Here is an 11,619-nt window from a genome sequence, read left to right as displayed (position 1 = left end):
AAATAGAGGACAAAACACACATCACGACAATAGAGACACCACAATACTACATAAAGAGAGACCTAAGACAACCACGCAGCATGGCAGCAACACATGACAACACAGCATGGTAGCAACACTACATGACAACAACATGGTAGCAACACAACATGGCAGCAGCACAACATGGTAGCAGCACAAAACATGGTACACACATTATTGGGCACAGACAACAGCACAAAGGTAGAGACAACAATACATCACGCAAAGCAGCCACAACTGCCAGTAAGAGTATCCATGATTGTCTGGTGCGGTAAGTGTGTATGTCATTACTGTGTGTAAGTTCACTATGCAAACAATTTGGAATTTCCAACACATTAAAGTTTCTTATAAAAACAAGAAGCAATGCAGTCAGTCTTTCCTCAACTCTTAGCCAAGAGAGACTGGCATGCATAGTATTGATATTAGCCCTCTGGGCCAGCTGCAGCTTAACTAGGTCTTTATTTGCTGCACTTGACCATATGACTGGACAATAATCAAGGTAAGATAAAACTAGAGCCTACAGGACCAGCTCAAGAGGTGCAGCCTTCAAGTTGTGTCACGTTATGAGCAAACAAGATAAAGTCAATAATCTAAAAAACATGTCCCTTTTCGTCCGGTTTTAAACCATAGGGGTTGACATGATGTCACTATGTTCTGCAAGTATACGTTACACATTCAGGAAACGACATGCTATGCTCTCCCTGTGTCTCCGTTTATTTTCTGCAGTAGACCTATCCCCCCCATTGTCATGTTCTCCCTTTCTTTCACTCCCTTTCTGAACCCTCCCTCTTTATTTCCTCCCTCTCTGTCTACACTCTGTTTCACTCCTCCTCCAGTGGTTATTCCTTTTAAGCTCAGCAGTCCTTCCAGATCCCTTGTTTCTGGTGTTGTCACCATAGAAATAAAACAAACTCATTCTAGTTGCGTGGTTGCCACATTGTGGCATTGCCTATGTGTCCTTCTGCTTCTCGCTCTTCCAGATGGCTTAGAATCTTCAAAGATGTTGGGGCATAACAGTATGGAGGGAATCGTGAACAGCTATGTAAAGCCCTGCATAATCATGTGAAACCAATCCACACAGAAAAAAGAGAGAACATTGTGTCACACAAACACTATGGCAAATGGTTATTACACACACACACAAGCACATAACGTTTTACTGACCTCCTGGTCTTCCCTGTAGATTAGTGTCTGGAGAGAGGTTCGGTGTCTCTGGATGACGTCACATTCTATTCTCTTTATTCTACTAGTTATACAGTACGCAGTAGGAACACACGTGACACACCTCTACCTCACTGGCTCACAACGTGATGCTATCACCATCTCGTACATCAGCCAAGGGCATGGGGGAATTAATGTGATTCCTTTTAAGGCTATTATCTGCCCTGTGTTTTCGATGTTAAATACGCATGATCATCACTCCTAAGTGCCCCTGTTATATTAATCACAGTTATTGACTTGCAAGTGGCATGCGGACAGTATAACCTCTATTCATCTCATCCGTCTCCCTCTGAGGCCTGGTCAAATTAGACACATACAGTATATTAAATACACAGTGTGAAGGATTGCACACACACACACACACACACACACACACACACACATGCATGCAGAAATGCACACACAGGCATAGGCGGGGCTGGGGACACTGACACGTACAGTAACAGCTCATATAAATACACACACATTTCACACACATTCTCCCTTTTAAATCAACCGACATACAATCATCTGAGTTGATGGCAGGTGATACAAAAGCCACTTCTCTATGTCCTCACTCTCTCTCATCGGCACTGCCTATTCAACATGACCAAACGAACATGTCTTTACTGTTTGCAATAGTATATCCTAGGCATATGGGGAAAAACCATTATCGAAGCAGTGAGATAGATGACAGTACAGGTCAAGGCTCCAGGTCCAATTCTCCAGTCTACCCCACCAGACCCTGCATCAAACCACCTTATGGCTTCCTGTCCATCCTGCATTCTCAGTCTGATCAATACCCCAATGGGTTGTGCCTTGAGAACAAATACTCCATATGCAATGAATGCATATAATGCCTGTTCTGTGTGATGCCAATTGTAGGCTCTTCATATCTTTCAAAAATGACTTATTGCACAAATGCTACTGGGCCTTAACCAAGGTTGACCCCTCCTGCCATGTGTGAGAGTTACTATCTTTCCATAAATTGATACAATCTCTCCCCCCTCTGGCCATCGATTTATATTGCAGCCGGTGAAGAACAGAGCTTCTTCTGTAAAACAATCTCAATTTAACTCTGTGTTGCTTGTTGTTTAGCTGACATTAAAGGTATTTATATCCACCTCAATGTTGATAGCTTTTTATGTGTTCGCAAAGGAAAGTTGAATTATAACTATTGCACATAGTATTACACAGTGTGTGAACATGGAGTACATTTAATGAGAAGAAAAACAGAACAAAGCAACTACTGTAAATCTTTTCCCCATAGCTAGAGGCCCAGATTGTCATTATCAGAGTGCAAAGACTAACACACACAAAACAATGCAAGGATCGGTTTACCAGGGATCCATTTACACAAATTAAAGATTTTTCAATAGAAGTACATTCATGTCATCATCCAAACACTGATACATGCACATGCATTCCTTCCTTTAACATCTTATGCGAAAGACCACTGGAGGTTAACAGCAGCAGGTCGATAAGGTGCACACACACACAGTCTTGTACAGCTAACCTTGTGGGGACACACAACTCAGTCCCATTCAAAATCCAATTTTCCCTAACCCTAAACCTAACCCTAACCCATACTCTTCCCCAAACCCTAACCAAAAAACCTAACCTTAACCCTAAACCTAAACTTAGCTCCTAACCCTAACTCTAGCCTTAACCCTAAACCCCCTAGAAATAGCATTTGACCTTGTGGAGACCAACAAAATGTCCCCAGTTGGACAAATTTGTGTTTGTTTACTATTCTGGTCCCCACAAGAATAGTTAAACACATCCACACACACACAATCTATCATATAATACTACCACAGCTCTATGCTTTGTGCAATGTGATAATACATGTACATAGACTGTCACTCACTATACACACAAGCGTGTAACTTTACCTCCACACATTGATTGAAACGGTTTATGTCAATAGAGTACAATACAATACCTATAAGACTACTTTTGCATTAACATAGAACTTTCAATAGAAAAGAAATACAGTATATCAAAAACAAGAGAATATTAGTAATTATAAGCAAGAGCCAAGGAAAGGTCAGATTCCATTCTAATCATCCTTAGTCAATATCATTATTCACATGACAAACCCAAAAATGTATTCAATTTCAAAGTAAACTACTGGTTATTAATTTAATAAAGTTAATATAACATTTGAATTTGAAGAGTTATTATTTATTTTGTAGGTAAAAGGCTAGTTGGGGATATCAGTGAGTAGGATTAGAGCAGCGAGCTGCTTGGTAAGGATCAGGTGGTAGCCAACTACAGACAGCAGTACAGGGCTGTGTCAGGTATATGGTTGCAAAATTCCAGTAACTTTCTCAAAATTCCCATGTTTTCCAAAAATCCTGGTTGGAGGATATCAGATTTCTTGCTTATTCCCTCCTGATTCTGTGGATCCTCCAACCAGGATTTCTGGACTACCTTGAAATGTTGGGAAAGCTACCAGAATTTTGCAACCCTTGTCAAGCATGAGGGCCAGGCAGGCACGTCAGACAGCGTAGTGTTTGTTAAGGCGCTGTAGGGCGTCGCCCACGATGTCCAGTTCATGTCTCAGATCCTCCACCATGCTGTTGATACTGGAGGTGTCCTTCAGCACGTCCACACTGTGGGTGTAGGGGTTGTACCTCACTGTAAACGGACGCTTGATGGTCTTGGCAAACTCCCTGTGTGCATAAGAACAGATAATGACGAAAACATAACACAGCCCAGGTTTGGAAAGGTGAAAGAATAGTTTATTAGCCCACAGAACAGCCAAGAATGCAATGTCACAAACTACCTACCTCATCTTGACTTTGGCCTCTTCAAAGCTCTCTGACACAAAGTAGACGTCTTGGAATGTAGTGATAATGCACTCCTGCTTGCAGGTGACCTTGGGGTCAAAGGGCATGATCGTTGCATTGCCAGAGAGTGCATGCTGTATGAGGGAAAAAAGTATCTTAGGATTCTTGGTTTGTATCAGATGGTGTTTTTACCCTTGAAATGGTGTTTGAATATAAATATGAATATGAAATGCCTTTACCTTCAGCTCACTGATAGAGGAGAGAAGTCCTGCGCCGTAGGCTCTCATCTTTCCTTCCTGCTTGCACAGGCCAAACTCTACTGTGAAAAAGTAACACTGCAAAACAAAAACACAAAAAGCCAACAACGTTTAAATATCTGAGTTAGACAAGAAAAACAGTTCAATTCCAGCACAGTGTTTTGATATTGGTGTCATGGAAATAGCACTTACAGTGGCCAGCGTCTGGACAGACTCGTCTGAGGCCCCCAAAGAAGCCAGACCTATCTCCTGGGAGAACTGGGCAAAACTAGGCTCCGCCAGCAGGGGGACATGACCCAACAGCTCATGACACGTGTCTCTGTAACGCACACATAAACACACACACATATATGTTGATTGTTAAGCTTGTGGCGGACATGTGCAACTTTGTGACAGTGTAACCAAGTGTTCTTCCATTTTATTTTTGAAACAATCAATGAATGATTATGTATGCACCTTTGAATATCTATCTCATACTGGACTGTAGCTGTGGAAAATGTCCTTTTGAGTTGCAATCAGCTGTAAGAGTTAAGTTTGCTTAGGGATGTGATACAGGCTCTCTGTATGGAAAGAAACTCCATGTTCCTGTATGATTATTTTCGGTTCGGTGACGTATTGCTATGTTTATGTCCCTATGAATATCACACTGATTTACTCAATGTCAGATAGATGTGTTCAACAATGAAAAAATAAATTAACATTTTACAATACCAACTTCTCCTTATTAACGTAACATGTGTTAAGGGTACTTACGGCTCAGGTGTGTAGAGAGGGTCAGAGCTGTGGCGAACATACTGAGTGCAGTGGAAAACCCGGAAAGCCAGACCTGCCAGAAAGTCTCGTGGGGAGAGGTAACCTGCCACGGGCCGAATGATAAAGCCTGTGCGCTCTGACGACACACACACACACACATATGTTTTTACTCATGTAAAAGGCCACGACTCATTCAGCAACATCTAATTTGATACCCCTAAATCCACACTTTCCATTTTACAATAGCTTTCATTATGCTGATAAACCTGAGCATCAGACTGAATGAGACTGTGTGGTGTCATGTACAGTGGCCGACTCTGCCTGTCTCACCTCTGAGGAAGTGTGACACATCCTCCAGCTGGGGGATGTTGTCCTCCCTGCAGTCACAGTGCTTGGAGAGCAGTGGCAGGTTCTTCAGGTACTCCCGGCAAGCATGGGTAGGATACAGCTTATTGAGCTCCCGATAGACCACACCCCAGGTCTTCACCTCCTCCTCTGTGAACTCGACACGCGGAATTGGCTCCCCACTAAAAGAGAGAGAGAGGAAGAAAGAGAGATACAGAAAGATAATGAAAGAGTGGAGCTACAGTAGAAATGTCTAACTATACCTGTGTGCATTAGGACATTGAAGCATTAATGTCATAGCTTTCCAAATCAGATCTCACATAGCATGATAATATGACCTACTGTTTGTAGCTCATAGCAAGATCAGCAAAGTGTTTCCTTCTTTTGCGATAGACGTTGTCCTTGAAGCCCTGCAGACAAAAAAGATACAGTTGAAGTCGGAATTTTACATACACCTTAGCCAAATACATTTAAACTCAGTTTTTCACAATTCCTGACATTTAATCCTAGTAAAGGTTCCCTGTCTTAGGTCAGTTAGGATCATCACTTTATTTTAAGAATGTGAAATGTCAGAATAATAGTAGAGAGAATGATTTATTTCAGCTTTTATTTCTTTCATCACATTCTCAGTGGGTCAGAAGTTTACATACACTCAATTAGTATTTGGTAGCATTGCCTTTAAATTGTTTAACTTGGGTCAAACGTGTCGGGTAGCCTTCCACAAGCTTCCCACAATAAGTTGGGTGAATTTTGGCCCATTCCTCCTGACAGAGCTGGTGTAACTGAGCCAGGTTTGTAGGCCTCCTTGCTCGCACACACTTTTTCAGTTCTGCCCACAAATGTTCTATAGGATTGAGGTCAAGACTTTGTGATGGCCACTCCAATACCTTGACTTTGTTGTCCTTAAGCCATTTTGCCACAACTTTGGAAGTATGCTTGGGGTCATTGTCCATTTGGAAGACCCATTTGCGACCAAGCTTTAACTTCCTGACTGATGTCTTGAGATGTTGCTTCAATCTATCCACCTAATTTTCCTTCCTCATGATGCCATCTATTTTGTGACGTGCACCATTCCCTCCTGCAGCAAAGCACCCCCACAGCATGATGCTGCCACCCCCGTGCTTCATGGTTGGGATGGTGTTTACATAACGATGGTCATTATGGCCAAACAGTTCTATTTTTGTTTAATCAGACCAGAGGACATTTCTCCAAAAAGTACGATCTTTGTCCCCATGTGCAGTTGCAAACCGTAGTCTGGCTTTTTTATGGCGGTTTTGGAGCAGTGGCTTCTTCCTTGCTGAGCGGCCTTTCAGTTTATGTCAATATAGGACTCGTTTTACTGCGGATATAAATCATTTTGTACCTGTTTCGTCCAGCATCTTCACAAGGTCCTTTGCTGTTGTTCTGGGATTGATTTGCACTTTTCGCACCAAAGTACGTTCATCTCTAGGAGACAGAACGCGTCTCCTTCCTGAGCGGTATGATGGCTGCGTGGTCCCATGGTGTTTATACTTGCGTAGTATTGTTTGTACAGATGTATGTGGTACCTTCAGGCGTTTGGAAATTGCTCCTAAGGATGAACCAGACTTGTGGATGTCTACAATATTTTTTCTGAGGTCTTGGCTGATTTCTTTTCATTTTCCCATGATGTCAAGCAAATAGGCACTGAGTTTGAAGGTAGGCCTTGAAATACATCCACAGGTACACCTCCAATTGACTCAAATCATGTCAATTAGCATATCAGAAGCTTCTAAAGCCGTGACATCATTTTCTGGAATTATCCAAGCTGTTTAAAGGCACAGTCAACTTAGTGTATGTAAACTTCTGACCCACTGGAATTGTGATACAGTGAATTATAAGTGAAATAATCTGTCTGTAAACAATTGTTGGAAAAATTACTTATATCATGCACAAAGTAGATGTCCTACCCGACTTGCCAAAACCATAGTTTGTTAACAAGACATTTGTGGAGTGGTTGAAAAACGGGTTTTAATGACTCCAACCTAAGTGTATGTAAACTTCCGACTTCAACTGTAAGTCATTGAGGTGTGACAGCAACTGATGCACTATCTTACTGAGTGGCTGTTCCGTAAGTGTGCCATTTATCACAATAGAGGTATTAGTCTAATCCTCCATCTGCCACTCTAATAAAGTCAGTGTAGTTCTAACTGGCTTTGATAGTTGTAACATTGTTACAGGTTTGTCTCCTGTTTCAGTAGGTCAGTGAGAGTCTGAGACATAGAGATCCTATAATTCAGTTAATTCATTGAATTATAGGATATCTCGTGGCCTATGGTGGTCTAGCGGTCTAAGCCGCTGACCACGGCACACATGTATACCAGAGTCGGCATGGATTCAAATCAGGCCCACTGCCCTTTGACTCCCCCCATCTTACCTGTCTTTCCAACACTGTTCTATCTCTTCAATAAAAGCTCAAAAATTACAAAAGGAGTGTGACTGCCACAGTCTTTAAAAAAAGAACATTGTAAAATAATTATAGAATATCCATGGTCAGACAGGCCTGCAACTAGAATGTAACGTCATTGACCAGAGCATATTAAAAGGTATGCCTACTGGGTGATCAGCATCCAGGTCTAAGCCATACATCAAGACACGGTTAGCACACATGTCCAGGTCTGAGATTTTCTTTGGGAACCAGGGAATATCTTCAGTGTCTGAAACAAAAAAAAACATGGGATGATCTGGGATGGCCTCTACACTAGATTTTAGTCATGGTCAGGCCTATCTGGGATCCTTGGGACATCCCTACCCCACTGAAGTTTACATTTTAAATGGTTAAGGTAAGGGTTAGGGTTATGGGTAGGTACGGATATGGTTATGGTTCGAGTAAGGGTAGGGGGTTAAGGTTAGGGTTTAGGGTAGGGACGTCCCAAGGATTCCGGATAGCACTGACCCTTTAGTAACCTCGTACAACAATCCGGAAGTCTCTCTTTCGCTGCCGTAATCAGTCTGGTAATAGATAATAGGCCTACGAGGCTAGACTTTAGGGACTCTGAAATCATTTCAAAAGTAGCAGCTAGGCCTACCTTCTTCAGGCAGGCTGGAATTGTCAGGCTGGTCATGGTCCATATCAACTACGTTGGCGGCGTGCTTTCGTAGCAGCTCAGTGAGCTCCTTGAGTTGCTCATGGCCGCTGTCACAGTCAACAAAGATCTCAAACTCTGAGCCGCGCCGCCTTGATTTTCGGGACTCGATGTGAACAAGGTTGACGTGGTTCTCCTGGTGATGATAATAATAACAAGACATTTAAAGTGATGTCATTTATCTTGATGTACATGATAATGTCTCTACCAGTGTTGGGGAAGCTACTCTGAAAATATAGTTTACTAAGCTACCAATTACTTCACACTGGAAGAAGTTAAGCTACACTAAAGCTAACCTTAAGAAAAATATAGTTTACTTAACTAAATTAGTTAACTAGTCCAAACTACTTTGTGATAAATGATCATATCTAAATCTGAAATGTCATAGACTACAAGTTGCATGAACAGATCACTCTGGAGTCAGATGTTAACAGAATGTTCAATTTAGCCTATTAAACACAAAAACTATGTTTCAAGTGAGAATTAGGCAAGTCCGATGCTGAAAAAGAAAGGAAATTACTTCACCCATATTTTATTTTTGGAAAAAAGGTAGTGTGTAGTTCCAGTAGTTAGCTACACCTCTACATGCCAAAAAAAGTTATTAACTTCTGAAAATGCTCCCAAGATTTGAATTGAGTTCAACTACCACCAAACTACTGCAAACTGTAGTTAAATTACTAGTTGAATTACATGTAGTTCACTACTTCCCAACACTGGTGTCTACCATCACCCGTTTGGTATATGCTAGCCTACTTTAAAATATTAAACCTTACTTGAATAAGTTTTAGCGCCTTAACGAGCCCGCCAACTTCATTCTTGAGGGAGAAGGCGATGGCCGCGCGACCCTTTTCTAAAGAGCGACCATTCTCCCAAGTTGAACTCTTGTTGTCCTTGTTCTCGTCGATCTTGCTGAAGGTACATTTTTTAATCTGTTGGGAAAAGAGAGGGAAAATATTTATGAAAAACAAACCTCGGAGCTGGCTAGGCCTATTTGTGGAAAGTAAGGATTTGGCTGTGTTTTGGGTTATGCTACACCATTTATCAAGGCTGAACAGGAAGTTAATTGTTTTGGAAAAGCACATCACCTCCGACGACAAATTTGTTTGAAAGGGCTTAGATGGACTGATAGGCCCACGGATTTGTTCAATATCCTGTGCGTAAGAGCCGTATTTGAACAAGAGTTTGCTAGCCTCACAAAGAAAGGGCACCTAAATCAAAAAATGTATTTACACAACCAAAGCTCACCAAAGTGTAAATGAAGAGTAAACAATCACAAGTATTCACTGCAGCTGAATGCAAACTGAATACGCCGCCTAATCAGGGTACTTCGATATTTCAGCACTGGACAGCGACAACACTGGGCCGCGCTCAGACGCAATAAATAAAAAGATATAGGGACAAAATAATAAGATAATAATTTAGACTGATGTTGTTAGGTCTAAATATTTACCACACACTTAATTAGCCTATAGATTGGAAGCGTTAAACTGTCCCCAAAAAAATCCGGTAGGCAAAATTTATTTTGACCATGCTGAGTTGTGTCTGTCTCATTGTAAAGAGATCTGCAGCAGTAATCGCATTTGGTGACGAATGATAGCCCTCTCCAATCCAAATCCAACGCGGGATTATAGATGGCTACTTTCAGCGCAGCAATAAATCCATCAAGGGAACATATCCGTAGGATCCCCTGTAGCTCAGTTGGTAGAGCATGGTGCTTGCAACGCCAGGGTTGTGGGTTTGTTTCCCTCGGGGGGCCAGTATGAAAATGTATGCACTCACTAACTGTAAGTCGCTCTGGATAAGAGCGTCTGCTAAATGACTAAAATGTAAAATGTAAATGTATTCTCTTATCATCTTTAGGTGTTCAAATTGTTGATTTTGTCGGTGTGATTTCAGTTAATGCCAAATGGTTTTTGGGGCCAGTCTATGCCGATCATCAGAATATTTTAAGCATTTTTGGAATAGGCTAATTAAGCTAAATTAAATGTACATCAACTCACAGGAAATACCATTAAAATCAACATGTTGTACACAAACTCGCAAATGCTTATCAATTACGTGCATGGTTTTAGTTTATATCTCAGTGATATACCTACATCTAGATGCTGTGGCTCGTTGTGAACACAGACAAATTAACTTTCTTTAATCTAGTCGGATGTCTGCGAAGGTCTGCGGTGTGAGCGTTCTGAAAAGTTATGAATGCGTGATCCTTTATTTCACTTAACAATAATGTGTCTTGCAATGACCTCCTTATTGTATGACGTAGGCTACGCATCTCATTTGTCTCCAGATTTAGGTGGTTTATGGCACCAGTAAAAGAGCTAGCTAAACCTAACCAGAGGGGAACATAAATAAATGAACTAATGAAGTGGAGGTTAAGATTACAGATTGGCGCAACAAAAGTAAATGCTTTATGTTTGATTATTCAAGCCTTTGACAAAAGCTTATTAATGACACCCAAAGACAAGTCACAATTCAACGTAAAATAACTGTTCATTTGTATTGTTGCATGAAAAATAATTTCGTTTAGCTTAGCCAGTTATTATTTACTTACAATATAAATATAATTTACCTCATTATTCAGTTGCTTTTCCTCGTAACAAGTATGCAATGAAGAACTCATAGAGTCGAAAGACCTTCCTCTGCGCGGCCCGTCAATCTTGTTTGAATACATGTCAAAGTTCTTTGATTAATATGTTTGAGTGAGAATAAGTAAGGCAGCCCACTACCGCTGTAACGGCTATGATATACCTATGAGTCTCTCACTCAAAGCACAAGGCGCCTCAGTATTTATGAACACTGAGTGGAAGGAGGGGGTGGGGATGGGGTGGGGGGAGGAGGAGTGCACGTGTCAGGACTACGCGGAAAATAAGGAGTATCAACACTAAATGCCTAAATGTAACATGGTAATGGTTATAAAACTAACCTCACGATAATGTCACACACTGATGTGTACAAAATATTTACTTTTATGAAGGGAATCAGTACCCTATAATAATGAGGCACTGTTGGTGTAGTTGTGATCCCTTGCTAATTGACACAAGGGAAGCCTATCATACAGCCTTCACCAACAACAAAACATCCCAGGTCTAAGGGTTTTTATATCGATATCATATCATATACAGTACCGGTCAAAAGTTTTAG

General features: G+C 41.3%; 1 protein-coding gene across 1 annotated transcript; it reads right to left on the bottom strand.

Annotated features, from left to right (window-relative positions):
- Positions 1–2,972: 2,972 nt before the first annotated feature.
- LOC121561317 (tryptophan 5-hydroxylase 1-like) lies at positions 2,973–11,221 on the bottom strand. The gene is made up of 11 exons (XM_041873913.2): positions 11,048–11,221; positions 9,249–9,404; positions 8,419–8,611; positions 7,946–8,046; positions 5,714–5,781; positions 5,357–5,553; positions 5,027–5,162; positions 4,466–4,592; positions 4,256–4,351; positions 4,017–4,150; positions 2,973–3,899 (listed from the first exon to the last, which is right to left on the bottom strand). The coding sequence occupies exons 1-11, from the start codon at positions 11,147–11,149 to the stop codon at positions 3,725–3,727; spliced, it is 1,485 nt and encodes a 494-aa protein (XP_041729847.2). The 5' UTR covers positions 11,150–11,221; the 3' UTR covers positions 2,973–3,724.
- Between the last annotated feature and the right edge of the window lie 398 nt (positions 11,222–11,619).

The sequence above is a fragment of the Coregonus clupeaformis genome, unplaced genomic scaffold, assembly GCF_020615455.1.
Source record: "Coregonus clupeaformis isolate EN_2021a unplaced genomic scaffold, ASM2061545v1 scaf0792, whole genome shotgun sequence".
Classification (NCBI taxonomy): domain Eukaryota; kingdom Metazoa; phylum Chordata; class Actinopteri; order Salmoniformes; family Salmonidae; genus Coregonus; species Coregonus clupeaformis.
This window is presented reverse-complemented; position numbering and strand designations above follow the sequence as displayed.